The sequence below is a fragment of the Zonotrichia leucophrys genome, chromosome Z, assembly GCF_028769735.1.
Source record: "Zonotrichia leucophrys gambelii isolate GWCS_2022_RI chromosome Z, RI_Zleu_2.0, whole genome shotgun sequence".
Taxonomy (NCBI): domain Eukaryota; kingdom Metazoa; phylum Chordata; class Aves; order Passeriformes; family Passerellidae; genus Zonotrichia; species Zonotrichia leucophrys.
This window is the reverse complement of record NC_088200.1, coordinates 10,742,753-10,765,469: the sequence shown is the minus strand read 5'-3', so window position 1 is coordinate 10,765,469 and position 22,717 is coordinate 10,742,753. Positions and strand designations below refer to the sequence as shown.

The 22,717-nt window shown below is 40.4% G+C and overlaps 1 protein-coding gene across 1 annotated transcript in view; it reads left to right on the top strand.

Annotated features, from left to right (window-relative positions):
• ADAMTS12 (ADAM metallopeptidase with thrombospondin type 1 motif 12) overlaps positions 1 to 22,717 on the top strand; it is a 142,305-nt gene that overhangs the window by 50,490 nt on the left and 69,098 nt on the right. The window contains exon 3 of the mRNA XM_064735531.1: positions 2,462 to 2,636. Coding sequence (XP_064591601.1) covers positions 2,462 to 2,636 — 175 coding nt within the window. The remainder of the gene's footprint in view (positions 1 to 2,461; positions 2,637 to 22,717) is intronic.

Here is a 22,717-nt window from a genome sequence, read left to right as displayed (position 1 = left end):
GTTCTGAGGCTGTGTGAAGGCACTCAAAAGCAGGTGAAGCTCAAAAAAAGCTTATATTGTATTTACATAGCTTGAAATCTGATGGACTTTAAATGAAAAATTCTTGCTGTTATATTTGTGAGTCAGAAAAGAACAGCTATGAAGAGCAAAACTAAAGATGTATTTAATCAGCAAAGGGAATTTTGCCAGTCCTCAGTGCTTTGAAGTAAGTTTAATGCAAAGATTGGTCTTTTTTGTTCTTTGGTCTCAGTTAGTCTCAGCATTTAATTTATTGGTGGACAGCCTGTGCAGAGTGAAAGTGCAAATGCAGAGCAAAAGTTCAGTAAGTGCTGGAAGTCTCTGGAAGCTTTTGGAAAGCCTCTGTGTGCTGGAAATGGACTTTTACAGTCCTATTCATATAATGAAGTTTTGCTTTTTTCCCTGCGCCATACAACTTGGATAGACAGCTGAATTTTAACATGCAGGCATTGATGGAGGAGCTTGAACTTACCACTGATAGGCTTATTCCACCTTTTATAGGACTGTCTGGCCTTTCTTGTTGCAGATAGACATTGACACAATAATCCGGCAACTATTGCCATTTGCTTTCAAAAATCTGGGTCTGCAAATGAAGGTGGCTAGTTCTTCTTCATCCCAACTGGCTTAAAACCCCACCAAATTAATCAAATAATCCAGACAGATATCCAGAGAAGATTGAACCCTATGGAATGAAAAGGAATGGGCAAGGATTTGTGAAGGTGCACTGATTCCCTGAGCAGCATGGGGAAAGCCACATCACAGATCTCCTGGTATGACCACTGTAGATGCATTCTTGCTGCATGGATTCACTCTTGCCTGAAAGTTTTATCTAGTGTGAATGTGGATGCTTCTGTGTCTGGCTCTGGTCCTGTGCCTTGATTTATGATTTAAAAAGAAACATAAGCATTTTTTGGTACGTTGTTTAATAATCAGAAGTCTCAATCTCTTTTTTCTTAAAAATGAAACAAAACCCATGCAGGCAGTAGCTGAAATCCCAGATGAACAAACACATGTGACTATGAGTCCTGAACCGTTGATGCTTTAGGGGTATAAACGCACCTTCACACCAAGACCAACCTCTGGCTTTAAATCTTTGACTTCCATTGGAAAGAAAGAGTTTCTGCTCTTCAGAGCTACTGGGTAAACTGTGAAATGACAGTCACAGTTATTTATTTGCACAAGTTTGCTGTGGGATGTACTGGCCCTGTGGCAATATGTGTGGAGGCAGAAGGTATTTTACTGAGCTGCCCCTTGTCTCCTTGTATGTAGAGCCCATGGTTATTTTATAGTTTTATAAGAGTGCTTTTCTTCCATTCATATGATTTCTTTCATATCCTTAATCTCATACTGGCTTTCCCAACCATCCAGAGAAACTCTAAGGCTTTGGAATATTTAAAAAGATTTGAAAATTTGTCTGCCATTCTGTGTTTGAATACAGAAGCTACAGGAACAGACTGTTACTGCATTTTTTCCCTCTTCCAGAATAGGCTAAGAGGGGTCCACTGACCACAGCAAGAAAGTGAAGAGGAAACCCAGCCAAGACTGGAATTCCCCAGCCTCCTGTCCCATCCCCAGTGTGGTTTGGGTTGTCAGTAGATCCTTTGCTTTTAGATTCAATATTGCTCCATATATCTTGACATGGAAGGGCAGGACAGTGGTTTTGCAGTGTTTGCAGTCCCTGCCAAAACGTTGAGACACGATGGGCCAAGGCCATGCCTGGTTGGAAGTGAGTCCTGGATCATGGCAGAGTGAGGTGTGAAAGGATCCTGTGTGCTCCAGATGGGTATCAAGGGCGCTGTAGCTTAGGCAAAGCAGGGAGCTGATACAAAAGTTTCAGCCTGTGAAATGTTGCAGCCTTTTTAACTGATCTCCTGGATGTTCTTAATGGCTTGATAATTCATGAAAAACTTCTTATTGCTTCCATTGTAGTGTTGGCCTGGGGGCCTGTGAGGGTTTATGGTGTGAGGCAAAGTTGGGCCACACAGTCCAGCCCATCTGATGGGTTGGGTAATTGATTGTGGGACTGCAGCTGGGAACAGAATTTCAATCTGCACTTATGAAACAGCTTCTATTCCAGTCTTGATCTCTGGGGAATGGATGCAAAACACCAGAAGATGCAGCTCTTCCTTGTGCATCATGTTTGTCAAATCAGCTTTTGACCTTTTACTGGCTTTGTAAAAATATGAGAGTCTTTGACTCAGTTTCAGGTTATTAGGAAGGAGATATTTTTTTCTGTTTCACTTTGGACTGTAATGACTGTGAGGTATTAAACAGCCTAGATGTAGGCAGCAGAATAAATACTAAAAACCTGTTGTGTTCTTATTTCTCCAGTGTAAATGACTGGCTTGTGAGGAAAGCTTGGGGTTGGTGGTATGAACGGTATATTTATTTTTGTCTTCTAGTATTGAACAGAAGAGATTAACTCTTTTGTGCTTATTTTCAGACTGGATATTTCCATCTGCCCCATGGGGATTACTTCATTGAGCCCATTAAAAAGCATCCACAGAAGGAGGGAACATCCCATCCCCATATTATCTATGGTGCAAATAACCTTCCAAACGCTTTAAGGAGAAGACGGGCCATCCCAATGGAAAAGGAACGAACATGTGGACTGAATGGTACTAATTTTTCTGCATTTCAGCCTATTTGCTTTCTGAATCTTTTTAAGCAGCTATTTTCCAGTGGTGTGTGCCTTTCCTTCTGCCAGGCTTTTTAAAATTCTGTTAGAAAAGATTATGCAAAATGAGAGCATCTCAATCAAAACACCACGGGAGCCACCCATCTGTGTTCCATTCTGAAAAGTTAAATCCTCCTTATGACTGCTGGGATATGTTTTTCACACCACTGATCCTTTCTACCCATCAATTTTTCTCCAACCAGAACTGTTCAGTGGGTTTGAAACCTGAATTCTTGAGGAGCTTTGGGATAAAAAGATTTGCAGTCAGCATTTATTTTAATAAAGTGTTCTCACTCCATGCCAAGTTCTGTCTTCAACATAAAGTAACTCCTGTCTGGTCCATGGTTTAAATTTAGGATTTCTAGATTTTCTGTGATTGTTAGCAGATTATTTAAAGAGTATTATTTAGCTATTCTGAAAGTGAAGTACAGGGCATCAAGAGCAGGATTTTTTTAGTGGAAGTAAAAATAGCTTGAATATTGGTGCAGTAATACTCAGGATCATGTCTTTTATGGAGACAAACCAGTACACTATGCTGGAAGGGAAGTCTAGAGAGTTGTTGGCATCTCATAATTACAGAATTAGTTCCCTTATTTAGTTAAATAATTTCCTTTATTATTTCACACCAAGAATATACAGATTTTAGCTTTCCGATGTTTGAGGCCTTGGATCTGAGTCTGCACCAGACTTAAGAAAGGCATAGTATTGGTAGGGATGAATCAGTAATTACTTACATGACCTAAGGCCCAAGGTATGTACAAACAGAGCTGCAGAATACACAGGAATGTGTTTCTGTCTTTCACAGGTCAGTGGTTCAAGAGAAGTTGGTTCCTTTCCAGGAATGGAAAATGAAAGGAGGAATGTAGGAATTTTTAATCCCCAATCATGACTGCTGGTGAAGTTTTACTGCTGAGTAATATGGATTGGTGAATAAAAGAAGCAAAGAACAGCTTGACCCCCCTGTATTTCTGGTCATAGACCTGAAGTGCACTTCTTGCTTGCTGGCCCAAGGTAGTGCAAAATGGTAATGGGGAAAAAGTGAGAAATCTGATGAGGGAGTTACTCAGTCTTCTGTGATAGTGGGAAGGTAAAGGGGAAGCCATAAGAATTAATATGAATGCTGCTCCATTTTATTATTCATCAAGTGAAAATATGTCTACTTAATAGAAAATAACCCTGGATTTGAAAAAACCAGGAGTGTCTAAAGGTAATGTTTATATTGGTATCAATTTCAAATAGCTCCCTGAAATTTAATTCCTTCTGATGACTGCTGGGCTAGACAAGAGAAATTAGTTTAGATTTGCCTGTGAAGAATGAGGAAGTTGTTCTTGCCTACTGTCTTCCAGGTTTCTTTTATGGATGAAATAACATATGGATGAAATAACATCTGCATGCAGTAATTAAAAGTGTGGAGAGGACATAGGAGATCCTTGGGAACATGTTGTTTGCTTGCTTTGTGTGATCTGCTTATTTTCTTTCTACCGCTCACATTTGCCTCTTGTATCTTTCTTTAAAGTCATGCAGAATGAGACAGAAAAAGACTGGCTGTACCTGGACACTGTAAAAAAGAGAATAACTTCTCTAATTACTTAGATTAGCTAAGTCTGCTCTAATAGACTTATCAATTTAAACTCTCTATCTGATGTTACTCTTTCCAAAGTGACAAAATTATTTCTGATGTTAGTATGTTCTTTATATTGCACCCAAACAGAGATGGTGCCTTATGAACTAACAAAGTAGTCAGCTGTAAATTATGTTTCTTTTTTTCAAGTCAGCCCTTGGAGGTAATATCTGCTTTTAACCAAACCAAAATCTTGGCTGTCATAAAAGTTAAAGAATCAATGTGAAGAAATGTATGGGGGTAAAACCATTTCCATCATTACATTTTTCCCCTTTGTTCGACAGCATATAACAATCGTAGAATCCTCAAAATGCCTTACCATTTAAGCTGTGTATTATGTATCCTGGGCTGCACCCAGAGCCCTGTGGGCAGCAGGGCAGGGAGGGGATTCTGCCCCTCTGCTCTGCTCTGCTCTGCTCTGCTGAGACCCACCTGGAGCACTGCATCCAGCCCTGGGCTCCCAGCACAGGAACCACAGGGACCTGCTGCAGCCAGCACAGAGGACAGGCACCAAGATGGTCAGAGGACTGGAGCATTTTTCACCCTGGAGAAAAAAAGGCTTTGGAGTGAACTAATTGTGGCCTTCCAGTACCAGAAGTGAGCCTGCAAGGATGGAGAGAGACTTTTTACAAGGGCTTGGAGTGAAAGGAAAGGGGGAAATGGCTTTAAACTGCGAGTAGATTTAGATAAGATATTAGCAAAAAATTCTCTGTCTTGAGGGTGGTGAAGCTCTGGAACAAGTTGCCCAGAGAAGTTGTGAATGCCCCATCTCTGGTAGTGTTCAGGGCCAGGCTGGATGGATCTCTGGTCTAGTGGAAGATATCCCTGCCCATGGCAGGGAGTTGAAACTAGGTGATCTTTCAGGTTCCTTCCAAACCAAGCCATTCTGTGTTTTGTTATCTCATTTCTGAGTAGCCAGCTTTTCAACAGGGATAGAAGAAAGAAAGAATTCAGTGTCATCTTCTGTTGATACTGTGCATTGCCAGAGCAGTTGCTCTTGTTAGAAGTTAAATACAGAAGAAAAAGGGAAAGTGTTACAATTCTTGCTTTCTGTGCCAAATGTATTCACTACTTAGGCTTTAGTGAATACCTTGTGCATAAATAAATTTTAAAGGTAGTAAGTTTACTCTGCCACCTTTTCAGGATTTCATGTACTTCATCCTTTTGAGCTTGGTACCAGAAATCTTGTACACCTATGTGACATCACAGATAGCTTAGAGTAATGCCTTTTGGGATCCCTTCAAGGCAAAGCATTTTCAATTTGCTGTTCACAGTTAATTATAAAAACTAATTCTGTTTTATAGGTTAATTTCCATTTTGTGTTTTCAACTCTCAGCAACTGCTGAGCTGGGGCTTAGCTGAAGAAGAGTTGCCTATTGTATGTCTTACCAAATATTTTAATCTTGTGGGCTGAGACTCATCATGAAAGTGTCTGCATTTGTTCATTTGAGCTCTGAGTTTGTTAGGCTTTTTAAAATTAAACTAAGATACTTGAGTTATTTCTGTGACTTACACTTGGTGTATGTTCAGGTTAAAGTTAGTGATGATTTTTTCTTGAAGAAGTTGAATCACCTCGATGCTTACGAGTCAGTGCACAGAGTTGAGTGGTGATAATAGAAATCTTTTAGTCAGAAACTAATCTGCCTGTCAGGCAAGGACTATAAGGGCTAGTTGTACAGACAAAATCAAAGTTAAGGAATTACTGCAGGGGGGAATAGGTAGAGGATGCTAATCCTCTGTGCAGTCTTTTTCCAGGTTTGTTTTTTTTTTCTTTAATGCAAGATCTGTGTCTCTTGGAAGAAGCATTGTGCAACAGCAACTTTTATAAGTTTTACTGTGGCAACAACTGCATGAATATCAAGGGTTCAGCTTGTCTTGCCTACACATGCAATAATGTTTTAGAATCACTGACTTTCCTGTAGTCTTGCAATGATTACATTAATTATGTTGTAATTGGTATTGTCTTTAACAGTTTCAGATACTTGGAGAAAAATCAACACAGTAAATTACATAAATTAAAACTTATGTTTGTTTTGCACACTTTCATTGCTGCTCAGGCAAATGCCAGCTGACTCAGTCATTAGCTGCATGCAGAACTGAGTTACTAATACTGAAAGCAGCATAACAATACTGGACTCTGCTAGCACCTGTCTCACTGCACTATTTGAAATACATGTGAGAAGTGGCAGAAAAGATAAATGAGAACTGTCCCTGTGCCTTATAGAAAACCTCTCTAATCCTTTGTGCCCATAGGAGAGAAAACTGAGGATCTGGGAGTTTGTTTTATTCTTCTAAATAGGTATTTTAAAAGCTTGACAGTGCTCTGAGATATAATTTAAGGAAAGAGGAATTTTCCTACCTTCTGTAGAAAAAGAAGTGGCCTCCTATTTCTTCTGCTTGTTTTCATTGCTACCAGAAGGGGACTGGTGCAAACAGAGGGAATTCTTTTCCTTGGGCTGGAGAGAAGGACAGGTTGCTGTTGTTCAGAGGGTGAGGGCAGTTAAGTTTATTCAGATTGCAGCCTGGTGATTGCTGCAGAGGGCTGTGAAATGTAGCTAAGGAGTGAAAGGTTTAAGGTATTGAAAAAGATCTTTGAGAATGTTTAATTGGACTTTTAGGTGTAGAAAAAAATGGTTATATATTTTACCATCATTTTAGCATTGAAGTATTTGATCAGTCTGAAGCTAGGGTTAATTTGGGTTTGACATGGGCCTCCACTCCTTGTCTGCAGAGAAGTTACAAATCTTGAAACTTTTTTTTTTTGCATTTAGAGCAATTTTGCTCCAAAATTGTAATTGTGATGTGATAACGCTGGGGTGAAAGAGAGGACAGAAGAGGCTGGCTGCTGTGTGCAATGATGAGGAGGGGAGAGGGAGTTAAAGGAGCAGAACAACATTGTGCAAAACTGTTTTTTTAACAGTTTTCCCATCATCACTCAAAATTTAAGTATTTTGAGTGCTAATGGCATAATTAATTTAACAGAAATCTAAATGCCATTAAGCTCTTTCAGACAATTACTACCTGTTCTACTTCCTTTGACTGCAGAACTTTATTAAATTATGGTCTTGCTTTTTGACGATTAACTTGATACTGTCAAAGGCTTCTCTTCAGTTTTTATGCTTGCAAAGTGTACAGTATGAACTAGTAATACTGACTTTTGATCCTGAAATCCTTTATTTAATCCTTGAAAGAAGGAGGGGGGGAAAACCCAGGGCAATATTTTATTCTCAAGCAATAATCTATCTTCTGTTGTTTTAGAAGGATATTATGGGCAATGTAAGCAGTTTTGCTTGAACTCCTGGTTGTAAGCTCAGAACTCCTGGTAGAGGTTCTGTACCTTCTGTCTGCTTCTAAAGAAAGTTGCTGATATTTTCCCAGTATTTGATTATCCTGTATTTAATCACATCAGTTATAATTCAGCTTAATTAGCTCGGTTTCTCCAGGACACGAAGGCAATTATTCATAGGATGGTAAGTTGGCACATAGAAATTTAATAACTGAGGTTAATTCAGCCGTAGGGAAGAACACCTTTCTCCCTGCATGGCTCTTCCTACAACTGGCTCTTCTAAGCTGTTTATGAGATGCTTATCATGAAAAAAAGAGCAAATAGGGACATTCAGTCAGAATGACCTCCATTTTAAAGCAGGTACAACCTAGCAAGCAGCTTGCAGAAGAACACAGAGTATCCCCTCATCTCTGAAACAGTTTGCACTGAACTGAAAAAAGTGAGTGCCACCTTGTGTGGACAGCAATATTAAGCATTTCAGAGACGGGGACCTGGGAAATAAAGACATGAAATTGGCTTATCACAGCAATCAGTGTGACAATTGCTGCTAATGGGTATCAGAACACTTCCCCCCTTCCTCCCCAGACAACCTCATGGAATGGAACCAAAAGATTCTAACGTTCTTTTGGTTTTCAGGAATACATGGGAGAAGGTTTTTTTAGTTGCTGTCAGTACAGGTAGAGAAAAAAAGGAATAAAATATTGTATTTTCTGCCATTTTTCCTCTCCAGTTAAATGAATGAGGAGTCAAAACTAGAGGTTTACCCAAGTGGATCGAAGTTTTTGCTGAGCAAGGGCCTGAGATGGCTCAATGCTGGCAGTACTGGCACCTGCTTTCCCTGTCCCTGATTGTTTTCTCATTTTCTTCTCTTTTCTGATGGATTTTTATTTCCAGTATTTCACTTGCTCCTGTTAACTGAAGCAAAGTGAATTCCCTAAGTGCTTGTGTTATGCAGGAGGTGGGGAACAAAAATCTGGCAAGGCAGGATTGTTGTTATAAGGTCATAATTATTACTTGTCACCACTATGCATGCTACCTCTCTCAAAGACTAAATAAATTTTAAAGTTCTATGACAAGCCATTTTTGAAAAATAATATGAATCTAACCTGTGAGGAGGGAGAAGTTTTCTTCGTTGTGATTCACCTGTCTTTCTGTTCAGTCACTGTGCCCCTGGAAAGAAAGCTTGCTTACTGTATTTGCTTTCCTGTAGTTTTAAGGGTAGTCTGTGCTCTCTTCCATGTCTTCATTGAAAGTTTCCTTAACTGCTCATTAGATTGAGGAGTCTCAGTCTGCATCCAGACTAACTTAATTCAGCATGTCTAACAGAGTACTGTCTTAGAGGAATATATTGGGCTCTTGCTCTGTACCTGTAGCTTTCCTTATCAAACTGTGTGTGATGCTATTGCACTTCTTGAGTTTAGCAATTGATTTGGTAAACAAATGCCTTGGGAATATAAATGTTGAATTGCTGCAGTATTGATTCGGAGAGCAATAGTACACTTTAAACTGTTACATATCACATCCATCCCTTTCACTGTAGAATAACAGTGACCCTGAATAGTTGTAAACTGCATTTTCAGAGGTGAAATAGAAAAGTCAGAAAGCCAAGCTGCATTTGGTTTTGTTTCCTGCTGCGTTTCTGATGCAGGAATTTGAAAATTTGGTCAGAACACTTCATCCATTAACAGAGTAGTATTTGCAGAGGTGTTCAGCCTTCAGTCTGGTTAGAGCCAGATTTCTCGGTCATGCTAAGCTCCCAGTGACCCTTCTAATAAAAAACTACAATTACCTTATTATTTCTGAGCAGATTACATATTTCCAGTTCTTAGAAGTGGTGGACTCATTCTGAGGGGCTGATGAACTGATATTGGCTCAGTGTTCAGAATTACTTTCTCTGGAGTCGTATATCCTTGATGAGCCTCCTGTTGCAGATGACCTACTTTAAACAGGTGTCTGAGTTCAGTTTTTCTGCATGAAACACTATGTCCTTGCTTGTGGCTGTGTCCTCTACTTCTTGTGTCCCTGACCTTGGATCCATTTTGTGTGCTTGGGGAGACCTTTGGAGCAATTGTACTTCAAAGGCATTCATAATATTCTTCTAAGCATAGGTTTTAGCTTTATGGTCAGTTGGGAATGAGAGGAACTGCATAACTTGGGAGGTTATTTTTTTTCTATCCACTGCTACTTCAGTTAGCCTGTAAGCTGCCTTCTTTTTAGGGATAAGTGAGTCCCCATTTGCATTTATCACACACCATGCACAATTGCTTGGGCTGCCCCTGTGGTATTTATATACTGTCCTGAAATAAACTGTATGTAAATAACAAGCTGGAGAGATGCTGTTCACTGAAAGGACATGTAGATTGCACACTTTTTTTTTCTAATAAATGGAATTATCCCAAAGAATTCATCTTTATGCAAAAAAAGATGGACAGGAGATTGCTGTGCTAAAAGGTCTAGAAAATGTTTTTAGTTGCTGCCCTTAAATACTGCACTTGTTTGAAGATTTTGTGGAACTATTTTCTTGCATGTCCAGATTTCTCTGTGAAAGACCATAGGAGAAAATAGTGATTTTTTTCCTCTCACAGTCTCATTTAGACTTATCACTTCCCTTGCAAATACTCAACCTAAACTTACTTCAGCAAACGGCATGTAATGTGTCTTAGCTGAAAAAGGATAGGTGTTCCTTTGCTCTTTAAACAGCAGTGATGAGGTGTTTGTACACATAAATTAGACTCCTACAGAAAGTCTCTTCAAAACTGTTCTAATCAGTTTCAAGAAACCAGAAGTAATCTTTTTGCAAAATAAAAAGTCCTAAGTTTTTATGTCCTTTATTATTCTTTTTTGTAAAAAATTCTTGGTCTAATACTTGGCTCCTTTGCAGAGCAGCTTTTGAGTTGAAACTGCAGAGAGAGATATTTTCATATTTTAAATACTTTTAAAACACAATTAAAACACAATGTCAACCTGTCTCCCTAATTTCTGCCAAAGTTGAAATTAGCTGCAAGTTTCTTGCCTGCCCAATCTTTAAAACAAGCTGAATCAAGATCCTTCCTCTCTGATCTGCACTGTTGTTGGTTGAGCCCCCAGTCTGGCTTCCTTTCAGCTCTCTGGAGGTTTTGGATTTGAATCAAATTCTTCTTTCAAATACTGTGGTTTCAACAAGGGATCATCCCTGTCATTTTCTGTATGATTTGCTTGACGTATTTTCCTGATGTTCTCCAGCTAAAACACTCACTGAACCAGTCTCTGCTTCGTGGCATTTTCTTTTCAGCATCCCAGCTGCATCCATTGCCCATGATGAGATGCTTCTGTCAGTCAGGTCTTCCTCAGAGTAACTGGAAAATGATGGGAGAGTTAAAATTTCATCTGTCAGGATGGTCCCAGCAAAGAAGGGCAGTAAAAGAAGGGAGTTTCTTGCAAAGCCTGGACTGGTAACATTGATAGGCAGCTGGAAGTTGTCCAAGCAGAGATAACCTTTATATTGGGGAATTAATTACTAAACAACCTCTTCCTCAGTTTAGGGTTGTAACTTGGTTTTGTTCATAATTATCTATTTTTTGTATATTTTTGTCTCCTTAAGCTATAATTATTCATACTGTTTAATGGTGAATGTGAACTGGATGTTTCTTTCAGCTAACCTGCATTTTTCCCTCTTTCTGGTCCAATGCATTTACATACCTTTATCATTTTAAGGCTTCCTGGTGAGAATAGAAGTCAGGGAATTTTTGCAAATAAAAACTGAAATTGTCATTAAAAAAAAAAAACTCCAGAGGCTCAGTGTGTTGGCAGGGCTTTGTTTAATTCTCTTTCCATAGGAGTAAAAATTTCAAAGTTCAAACCCAGTTCTCAGCAAGCACTTTCAAACTCCTTGGCATTTAAGTGTGGAAGCGCCCAATGCTCCTGTCTGTGAAGGATTCTGGCATAGTTTTCTGTAAGTAATGAACACAGGGAGTTCAGTTAATTAAAGCTGGTGTTACTGGTGAGCCTCCAGTCCATGCATGACAGAAATGCCAATAAATTAATGGGCTTATGACATCCAGCAGGTTATAGTGCCTCTGACAATCAGTCTCTAATAGGAAACTGGAATAAAAAGAAAAAGTCACCCTTAAAACTCTGGCTAAAATTGGAAACATCCTTTAGCCCTGCAGTGGTATTCACAAAGAGCTGAGTGAACACAGCTCACCTGAAGCTGGTGTTACCCCAGCAGGGTAGCTCATGCAAGCAGGTGGCAGGAGTTGTTACCCTCTCACCTCAGAGGTGCTGTTGGCTGCCTCCCCTGAGATGATGAGATTTATGCTGTTCCTCCCCTTGCTCCTTTTAGGAGTTTACAGATGCCACTGTCAGCTCTCCTCAGCTGCGGGATCCAGTCTGTCCCTGCTCAATGTCTGTTGTCTGTGTACAGGTGCCTCTTCAGGGGCTCAGTCAGACAAATGAAATCTTTTGCCAGCTTGGAACAGGAGAACCTCAACAGTCATCTCTCAAAATGTTGTGAATCTGGAAAATGTTGTTATCAGGACTTGCTTCTAAGGATAGAAAATGTTAACAGCAGTGTGTGCCTAAGATTTTCAAGATGTTAGCATAATTCATTTTGGTGACTGACCAACCCCTTCCCTTCTTCAGGGGGGATGTTCTCATCTGCAGGAGCTGTGCTTTAAGTGCTGATGTTTGTAGCAGAGGCACAGCAGGGTTGGGGCTGAGCCTGAGCCTTTGAAGGCTGTATTGCTTAGTAACATCATCTGATAGTTAAGACATTTGGCCTCGGCCAGGGACAAGGAGGCCCCTCAAAATGCTTTTTTCTTTGAGCACACTGGTGTGATTGGTATTTTAAAGGCAGTGGAGAAATGGAATGGAAAAAACAACAGCTGGTCCAGAGAAAGGCCAAATGAACTCTGTTGTGTAAGCCCAGGGATAAGAAGGTTATAGCATAAGCAGTGTTATAAGAGTGATATCATATCAAACCTTGAAAGAGTATAATTTTGTTTCAGGATTAGTTTTAGATTGGCTTTCTCTGATTTTTCTTAGTAATCTAATCCAAAACCAAACTAATTAAAAGCCATTGTATAACTACCACTTCGAAGACTACTCTGTTCATCTTTCTATAACTGTTTTTCTCCACATCACAGACATTAAGCTTTAGTTTAGTTGGGGTACTTTTCACTTCTTGAACTGTGGTTTGAACATTTAAAACTGAGATGTCAAGTTTCAGGAATTATGGGTGAACTATAGTAGCTATTGTTGATGAAAAATAAACTTTGGTGCAGGGAAAGTTTATTTGATGAGGTGCTTTCTTGAGAACGTGGCCTCTGTGTCTGCAGCATACCTCAAGCATGAAGGTCTTCAGATAGGTGCAAAAAGACTGGGAGATGGAGAAAATGGAGCTCAGAATTTCACTAAGTTGATACCTGTTAGTCAGTGCTCTCCCTTTTCCCATCTTCCTTTCAAATTTCATCTCATGTGAGGGTGCCAAGAGGACTGAACGGACTACAGTATTTTATGGAAATGTTTATTTATTTTGGATGTTTCTAAGGATGGCTGATGAGGCAAGGAATAGGATCCAGGCATTCTCTCCAGCCTTCACCCTTGTTTATACATATTGACTCATGCTCATCTTGCTCCTCACAGCCCTTTCATAATGAAAATAAGTCATGGTAGCTTTGAGTGATGTCTGGGAAAAGTGCTGTTTTCTTCATAATTTCAGAAAAGCAAGGGGGAAAGAGCAGTTGAAATTTAAGTCTTGTAAATGTGATATTACAAGTCAAGCCTAAGGGCTTATGCAGTCCATTAGAACAGCTAATTAGTTCTGTTATAAAACAAATGGCATTACCTATTTGCTTGCTCTGTTAGTTCTGGTAAATGATTTCTGAGTGTTACTATCAATTGGCATCTTTAGAGTGATTTGTAGTTTTTAAGGTTTTTAGGTAGTAAAACTCAGTGGTAGCAGATGAAGTGGTTAGAGATACTTCTCTTTCAGGCTTGGCTCTTGCTACAGAAATTGATTTGGTACTGCCCTATTTCTAAGATCCTGAGGTGAGAGCAGGATGGTGACAGAGTGGACGGGGTGAAGCAGACGTAGCTGTCAGATAAAATGTGTTTGCCAGACCCTGTTGGATTACCCTTTGCATTGGAAGCACAGCTCTGCTTTATTTGCTCTCTAATCACACTTTGTGGATCTGCAGAACTTTCTGAGCTTGCAGTTAGCAACCAGCTTGCTGCTTTGCACGAAGAGAACAAAGGGGAGAGCTGAGCATCCTGTGTGTAGAGAGGGTTGCAGTGGGGGTGCAAAAGCTGCTGGGGAACACAGCTGAGATGGCTCTGGCAATATGGGAGTCTCAGAAAAGGCTATTTTTCTTTGATTCTCACATGGAACTGGCACCATGGCCTGAATTCTGTTGTGTTTCAGCCTGTCTGCTGGGCCATGTCCATTGTGCTGCAACAGATTCCATAAACTTAGCCTTAGTGAATTAATGAGCAGGTACAGTTTGTAGAATGGGATCACTGGAGAAATCCTGACAATGTCAATAACACATAAAATGGCTGATGTAAGTACCAAATCTCATCTTCGCTTCACTAAAAGCGGACACCTGTTTTTCCCATGAGTTTCAGAGCATTTGTAGAACACTTATTACTGTCTTGCTTTCTAGCTTTTAGAATCACTCTCAAGTCCTTTTAGTGCACACTACTTATTAACTGTGAAAAAAATATTTTTGAGAAAAAAATGTGAAAAGGAATGTGTTTATACCAATAAGCTAAATAAAATGTTGAAATGCAGCACTAAAATAAAATCTGGCAATTTGTAAAGGGACCATAATGGACCTTCTGCGCTTGGATGACTGAAATAGTTTTGTTTAAAAGTTATGGGTAGTGCTGCAAATGCTTTATATTTGGTTTTAGAGTACATTTCTTCCACCTTCTTGTCCCTCTGTGTGTTTTGCTAACAAATTGTATGATATATTTTCTTTAATGTACTACAGGTGCTTCTACAGCTGACATAGAGAATACCTTCAGGTTAGTTCTGAAAAAAGCAGGCATCTGTCTTCCTACTTAATAGACTTTAGATAAGATGCTGGTAAAATGGGGGAAGTTTAATCTAGATTATTTTTTCAACATTCTCCTGCCCTTTTGTGTTATAAGTCAGAATTTCAGGGCAGATAACTGACAATTTTTAACCTATTGATTGTAAGCCCAGGAAATTCTCATTACAAGTGCTCAGTGAAATAACCACATGTTTATTTTACTGGATGCCTTGTTAATTTATGTAAGAAAATGCATCCTCATACATACATAAATATTTAGTCAGTGAGGTCAGATTATTTCTTAGTCAGTCAAATCTGCAAGTACAAAGACAAACTTCTATCTGGAACCATTTTTTAAAGAAAAAAATAATTTTATCTGCTTTATGCTTAGACTTGAAATGATATATTTCTATCTAGGGCTTCATAACTGGACTACCATGTTACAACTGGAGAACTCTCTCAAATCCGTGTGTTTTATTCTGAATTATTGACTTATTTTTACATCTGAGGAAGTTAGAGTAGATAAATCTGTCTTGAAATCTGGCCTATGTTTTTGTGATGGAGTTCCAAAAAGTAATGGGGTAATAGTGGGGATAATTTCAACTAGGCTCCTCAATTCCTTTGCATGTGCATATTCAGTAACCTCTCTGTTAACATCTTGAAAGAGATTGTTTGTAATATGTCACAGTCAAAGCCGTACTTTTTGAAGGCTGGACTCAAAACTTGTATTTCTTATAAATGTGAGTGTATTTGACTAACTGAATGATAAAATACACAATCCAATACTAATCCAATGCCAGAATATGTAGCAGAAACCTGACACTGTAAACATATAAAATAGCTGCAAAATCAGGCAGTTTATATGGTGAACATAAAGACATGATGTTTAATAACTTTGCCTGAGAAACTGTATTTAAAAGATACCTGTGGTATACTCTACAATGTGTATTCTGGTTCACCATGTAACTTCTTTATATGTAAGGCAAGTGCTGAGCTGGCATTTGTTCTCATTGTGGAACACTGTGGATATTCATGTTCATCACTGTTCCCACACAATGAGATCATGTTTGTGCTAATCACTGAAATACTCCAGTGTTCTTTGGCATGGCAGCCAAGTAGCATACAGCTCTCTTTGTGAGTACATCAAATTTTCTCTGTCTCTCGCTCAGAGCGGCCAGATCCTGACTGCTGAGAGGAGTGGCTGGGCTGTGCCTCTGCCATGGACATTCACTCTATCACAGCAGGTCTGACAGGCACAGCTATCTGCTTGCTGGTTTTGACTCTTAGAGCTGTTTGGAGTTTCCTGGGGGATGAGCTGAACAGCACTTTCCATGCTGTCTTTGGCCCAGAATGAGTCTGAGCACAGTGGAGGTGTCAGGGCAGAGAGTGCTGACATCTGAAAGAGGGTTGGCCTGAGAATGGCGTGAGGGGCTCAGATGCCTGGACTCCTGGGGGTCACAGCTGAGCTGGAACCTGGCTGAGTATTCAGTGAGGGGTATTGTTTGGTGTTTTGGGAAAGGAAGAGGTGCGCTTAAGGAAGGAGGTGCACAAGAATGCTGTAAGATCAGGACAAGGAGCAGCTTAGTCGTGGGATGATGTGAAATAGCTTTAGTTCATCAGCCATTCCTTTCACACATAGTTTCTCACCAAACTGCTGAGATTCAGCTTTTGTGCGGGTGAAGCTGTGAGCTGGAGCAGTATCTCAGAGTGCAGGGAGGCTGCATCCTCTTCTGGGACCACTCAGCAGCCTGGTAATCACAGGAGTGGTAGCATCGCCCAGCTGTGCTGTGCTGCCTCTGTGTGTTTGCCTCTGACTTCCTTCCTATCCCTCCTGGAGAGGAGGCAGGAGCAGCTGGTCCCAGCTGGCTCTGCACTCATCATTTGCAAGCACAGAGTAGCTGATTCTGCTTTATTAACTTGAAGAGAAATGATGAGCCAGTGAGGAGTTCCTGTGGTGCACAGGTTGGGTCTTGGGGGCCTAGAGGAGGCCCTTAAACCCACTTAAATTTGGGATTCTGCATGGGGTAGCATAAGCAGGCAAAACAGTGCTGGGGGTATGTTAAAATCTGATTTGTGAGAGATGTTTCTGCCTGAATTAAGGTGCAAACAAGACCATATGCTAAAGTTAACAGTCTGGATCTTATTTAACAATTAATGTGAGGTAGAGAAATAGAGAGAAGTAGAAGGGTTGAAGGAGGGTGAGATCAAGCAGAAGATAGTCAGCACCTGTGGAGTGAGCGCCATCCCCTTGGTCCTTCTTCACCTGGTGTCCTGGAGTACCACTTTCATACAGCCCAAGTTCCAGGGAGCCACAGGATGGTCACAGATGGTGTTCCCACAACTTGGGGTGATAAGTGGATGAGCAGGTGTTTCCTTTTCCACCATTTGCCACAGGAGGAATTTTTGTCCGGATGTGTTAACCACAGTGTGCTAACCAGATCCTGCCACCAGGCCTGGAATAGCACCTTCCAAATTCCTCTCTTCTGTGCTTAACTCAAGTTCTCACTGTGGTGATTTATCTTATGGCAAGTTCCATCTGTGGCCTTGACAGTGTTTGAAACAGGCACCTGTACTCCTTAAGCCCTTTAAACATACTGGTTTTGGCATGATGAGGGTATTACAGGGAGCATTTTGCAAAGGGTGCCTGTGTGGAGGAAGACCTTCCTCGGTGGTTGCTGAAAGCCAGTATGGGCCCCTTGCTGTATGGAGCAGCATTCTGTCCTCTCCAAGGAGGGGCAGTGACATACTGAGGTCTTTGCAGAGGGCTGTTCTTAGATTCTGTGAGCTAAACAAGAAAGCACATGTGAGCAGAAGCCTCTTGTTTTTCTGCATGGGGAAACCCAAGTGCTCCCCTTCAGTTCTGCATCAGCTTATTTACCAGGGGGTAAAATCTCAGGAAAGCCTGGCTGAGGATGGGCCAGTGGGGAAGAAAGCACATTACAGTTCAGAGCAGAGAATTATGCTGTCATAGCTGTCTCCTTTGCTACTCTTCAGCTTCTGATTCTGTTGGGAACAGAACAAAATGATTCTTCATATTAGGATTTGATAGGTATCAGTGCTGTAGGGACTTTGTTGTCTGATAAAAATGCAGCTGCCAATTTCTGAAGTAAAAGGAAATGCACAAGCTTACTTAGAATCCATGAATCAAATGTGATTATTCTCAGTTACTCTTTCATGAGGAGATGACTGCTAATGCTTATTGGGCTTAGATTCAATTGGTCTGGTGAACTTTCCTATGAATGCTATAAGAGGCTCAAGTTGCTTTTGTACAAGAGAAATTACTCTCCCCAGCCTCTGTGGCACAGCACCCAGCCTGCTGCTATACTCACAAACTTACTAAAGCCATTAGGTGGAGGCCCCTTTGAGCTGCCTCCGGTCCTTTTAGAGGCTGGTTGAAATCTTCACAGCTTGAAAACCACATTCTCTGTTGTGTGAGCCACTTTTAAAGAGCAAACCTTCCATGTAAAGCATTCACAGTGCTCAAATCCTTGGAATTACAATCTTTAGTAGTCTCTTCTTGTTCTTTGCTTCTTCCAGCATAATTGTTGGAGATTTTTTTCTGGCACCTTTCCTTGCCTTGGTGCCCTGTCCTCCATTCCTGTGGCCTTGCCAGCTGTTGGAGTTTGGCATTAGGGCAGCCTGCAATGAGTGCCTTTGTGAAAGGGATTTTCACAAAGTGATCTTACAGAACTATTGGGCACTCCAGAGACCTATGCTGCCAATTTCTGAATCCTGCTGGTTCGTAACACTCTTCCTATCCATGAAACCCCATAAAATATGTACCCTTTGAATGTTTCAGCATTTTCTTTCACTGCTGAGTTCTATAATGCCAGCACAAACTTACCTGGAGCATACAAGCTAAGGGACCAGAGTCACAGAATCTTTTAGGTTGGGAGAGACCTCTAAGATCATTGAGTCCAACTGTTATTCCAAGTCCACCAGTAAACCACGTCCCCTACGTGCCACATCTACATGTTTTTAAATACCTCTGGGAATTCTGACTCCACAGCTGCCCTGGGCTTCTTCCAGTGCTTGGCATGCCTTTTGGAGAACTTGTTCCTAATACAAAACCTGAACTTCTGCTTGCTCAGCTTGAGGCCATTTCTTCTCATCCTGTCCCTAGTTTCTTAGGAACTTCTCCCTATCTTCTCCTGACCACTTCCCACCTGGCCACACACTCCTGTCAGGGAGTTGTAAAGAGTGATGAGCCTTCTTTTCTCCAGAATAAACACCTTCAGCTTCCTCAGCTGCTCCTTATCAGATTTGTGTTCCAGAGCCTTCCCCAGCCCCATTACCCTTCTCTGGAAACTCTCCAGCATGTCCCCGTCTTTGTGGTAATGAATAAGACATTGTAGCCTTTTACCCTTGTTCTTGGTCCTGACTGCAGCTGGTTGGTGACCTCTGATTGCCAGCATGTAACCAGTTTGGGGTTTTTTTCATTATTATATGAATTAAATTTATGGAACACAAATTTTTGGAACAAAGATATGGAACAGAAATTCTTGGAGTCTGGTTCAAGAGCTCCTGGATACTATTTGGAAAACCAAACTGAAAATCAGATAAACACAATGCAGAGACAACTACTTTAAGACATCACTCCAGGATTTTCTGCATAAATTTTCTGTGAATGAATTTTTAGAGAGACTTAAAAAGAGAAAAATTATTTATAAGGCCTGTATGTTTTAATTCTAATTTTCATCATAATGGTACCCCAAAACTACATTTCTCTATTATTTTTAGGTTAGCAGTTCTTAAGTTATTTGGCAAGAGACATTAATACATAGATATAATTCATTGGGAGTTTGTAATCTGCAAATTTGTTTCACAGTGAGTGTATTTTGTTTTAGATGATACTTATTTTTCTTTAAAATTTAATAGAATTGTGCTGCAAGTTAAATTGTATTGAGATGCCATTTTACCAAGAGCTGGATTAATTCATGGAAATGTCACTTCTAATCCATTTCATTAATGTTTTCACTAAAATAAGAGGCACCAGACACTAAAGTTGCCAAATGAATGAACATGGAAAGTTCAAATTACATGGAGTAATGTACTCCTAGGAAAACATCTGACACAGCTGTAATTTTTAATTGTCCCTTATTGTCTTGGGTTTAATTCCTAAGTAAAAAAAATAAGAACATTCAGTCAGAAGGACAATCATTGATGCAGAGCATTGGCAACTTCAGGCATATGTCTCCCACGATATTGCTCTCCGTGTACCTCCTGATGCCCAGTGCATCTATCATTCCATCTGTACAGCCTGAGTGCTAATGAGCAGCAGACACTCAGCAGCAGTATCTGACTGAGTGCATCAGTCAAGACAGGTCCAGTTTAGCTTCCTTCTACTCCAGAGTGGTGTGACTTCACTGTTTGATATGCCATGTTTTTGACAGCAGGAATGTCAAAGTTAAACAAACCTTGCTGAGTTGTAAGCTTGCTTTCTCTGTGCTTGTTTTTGCTGGGACCTGGGGGTTGTCAGCATGGGCTTGTAAGTGATTAAGAAGTTGTAATAGTTTCCTGTGTGAACACTTCTTCACACTCAGAAAGCATTTGTGTCTTAGCTTGGCCTGTTTTAGAAATGCTTGTAAAAACACCTGGTTTGATTATCTCTTCAGTTTTAAATTCACACGCTCGCTTCCATTTTTACACCAATTTTCCCATTATGGCATGTGAGTCCTTACTCTCACATTGTCATCATCCAGACTTAGTTTTGTCTGTTTATAAGCAGATCCTGTGTGTAGAAAACTGTGTTGTTTATTTCAGGAGGGAACAGGGAAGAGGATTGCTCGCTGAATTTGATTTGTAAGCAATCAGTAAGTTCTCGCCAGTAGTAATAAGTAGTAGCTAGTAGTAGTAAGTAGATCAGCTGTGAAAGTTGCTCACTTTCTTATGAGTGAGGGAGAGTATTGCTTGTGCAGTGACTGTGCTTCAACACAGTTTATTGACCTCTTGAAAAACTCACCCCTAAAGGATATCATTTTGTTAATAGTTAAACTAACGGCATGTCTTAGAACAAAGTGAAGGGTTTTGGAAGAGTGTAAGGGTTTGGAAGAGTCATATGTAGCAAGTTATGAACAGTGTGGAATTTATTTGTCTAGCATCATTCACACCTCCTATCTGGGGCTGTAGTATTTTGACTGTGAACAGTATAAGAGTGGCAAAAATGACAGAGCTCTTGTGCAAAGGGAAGGGAGCTGAGAGTAGAAAGTGAAGACACAAATCATTTTGTGTGACAGTCTCCACTTGGAGAGTTCTCCTCTTCAACTCAGTAATCCTCCTCTTCTGGGAACTTCCAGACATTTTCCCCTTGCTTCTGCAAAGCCCTGAGTACCTCCAAAGGCGTTGAAGGCTGGCGATGTGTAGTTAGCACCTGGAGGTCCCCTTGTGCTGCACTGTACGCTGCACTCTTCCTTGAGCAGCACCAGCAGCAAACAAAGTGGGAAAAAGCTTGTTTTATGGAAATCTCACATAATGCCTTTAAGTGAGGTGAGTCATGTTTGCTCTTTTAGGGAGTTTGGAGTGGTAGAAGACAAGCAGACATTAACTGCTTAACAATCAAGCTCATTTTGAATGGGTGAGTTATTCTAAGTCAAGAAGAACTTTGGTGGAGGTTTTTAAAGTGAGATCATCTAATAGTTAACGATTAGAAAGGTCCTTTCTTACAGAGGACTGGCAAAGAATGTTATCACCTGATGAAAAATTAAATTGATTTGTTAGAGGGTAGAGCTTTTTTTCACATACACAAACCATGCAGCTTTAAACTGTCCTGAAAAAGCTTGTGCAATACTGCTTTTTTTCTTATATGGGTGAATCTTACAGATAACTCAAAGTCTTTCCTAGTAGCTGAAAGTTAAGGGCCTTTTATGTTGTCGTTAGTCAAGTAGGATTTGTAGGGTAGTTTCAAGGGATGTTTTTATTTTCACTAAAAATAATTTGGAATTCGATCTTAAAACCCAACTATTTTGCTGAAGTTTATCAGCCATTTCTATCTAGAAGCTGATGAAATGTTGTAATCTGCACCATTGCCTCTAATTATGCAGTCAAATATCTGGATATCACATATCCATGTTAGGACATGGTATGTTACTTGTTGGGCTGAATCAGTTTTTCTAATGAAAGCTTCATATCTGTAAAATTATCTCCCACAACAGCTAGAAACTTCTGAGTGTTGCTGCTTGAATTTCATGTAGTTTGTTACCTGAATCTCTTACCAGCCTTGTTCTTGTTTAGTCTTAGACTGTCCTGGCTACTCTCTCAGCACTACATTCCTTTTCTGTTCCTAAGGACTCCAGCACTATTCCTATCTGTGTTATACCTCTTCTTCAGAAATCCATGGAAACCCTCAGGGTAGGAGTACCCCCTTTCTCCCTTCTGTTTCTTGTGGAATGAGCTGTGCTCAGGTGTTATGATGGAAAAGAGGTTTTCCCCAGTCAGCACTGTTCCTAGTGTCAGGCCATTCCTTGCTTCTTGGATAGTCCTGAACTGGTGGACTCCCAGTCAAGACTTCCATGCCTGGACCACAGGGTACCTGTGATTTCTCAGGAAATCTGAAATCACTTGTAACACTTTTCTCATTGAAGGTAAAGTCATTTAACTTCACAGCTGGATGGTTAAAAGAGACAGTCAAAATTTGGAGAGACATAAAAGCAGAACTAGAACTGTCCTTTGTAGCTGCCTGTATTTTAGTGTGGCTCAAGATGTTGTCCTCTCTGCTTTGTCTAACTAAAAAAGCTGCCAGGAGACATCATACAGTGGGGATCCATCCTTAGATGTCATCTCCCCAGGTGACACTACCTGCACAGGAGGTTGTCCATCACTGAGGAGAGTTCTTTCTGCAGAATCCTCTGGCTATCTGGCATTCATTTTCACCTCTTCTCAGATTTTCATACAATACAGAGCCTCATTCTTAACCAGGACTCCAAACATTTCCCTGAGGGCTGTTCACCACTGCAGTGTCTATGACTTTAAACATTCTTACCTCCATTGCTATCAGCTGCCCAGACAATTAACAATACTTTTTGCTAGCTGTAAACAGAAAACCTGACAGCTGGCCTGAAGTTTTATTTGGCCATAAACAAAGCACTTAACCAGCAGTTTGAACG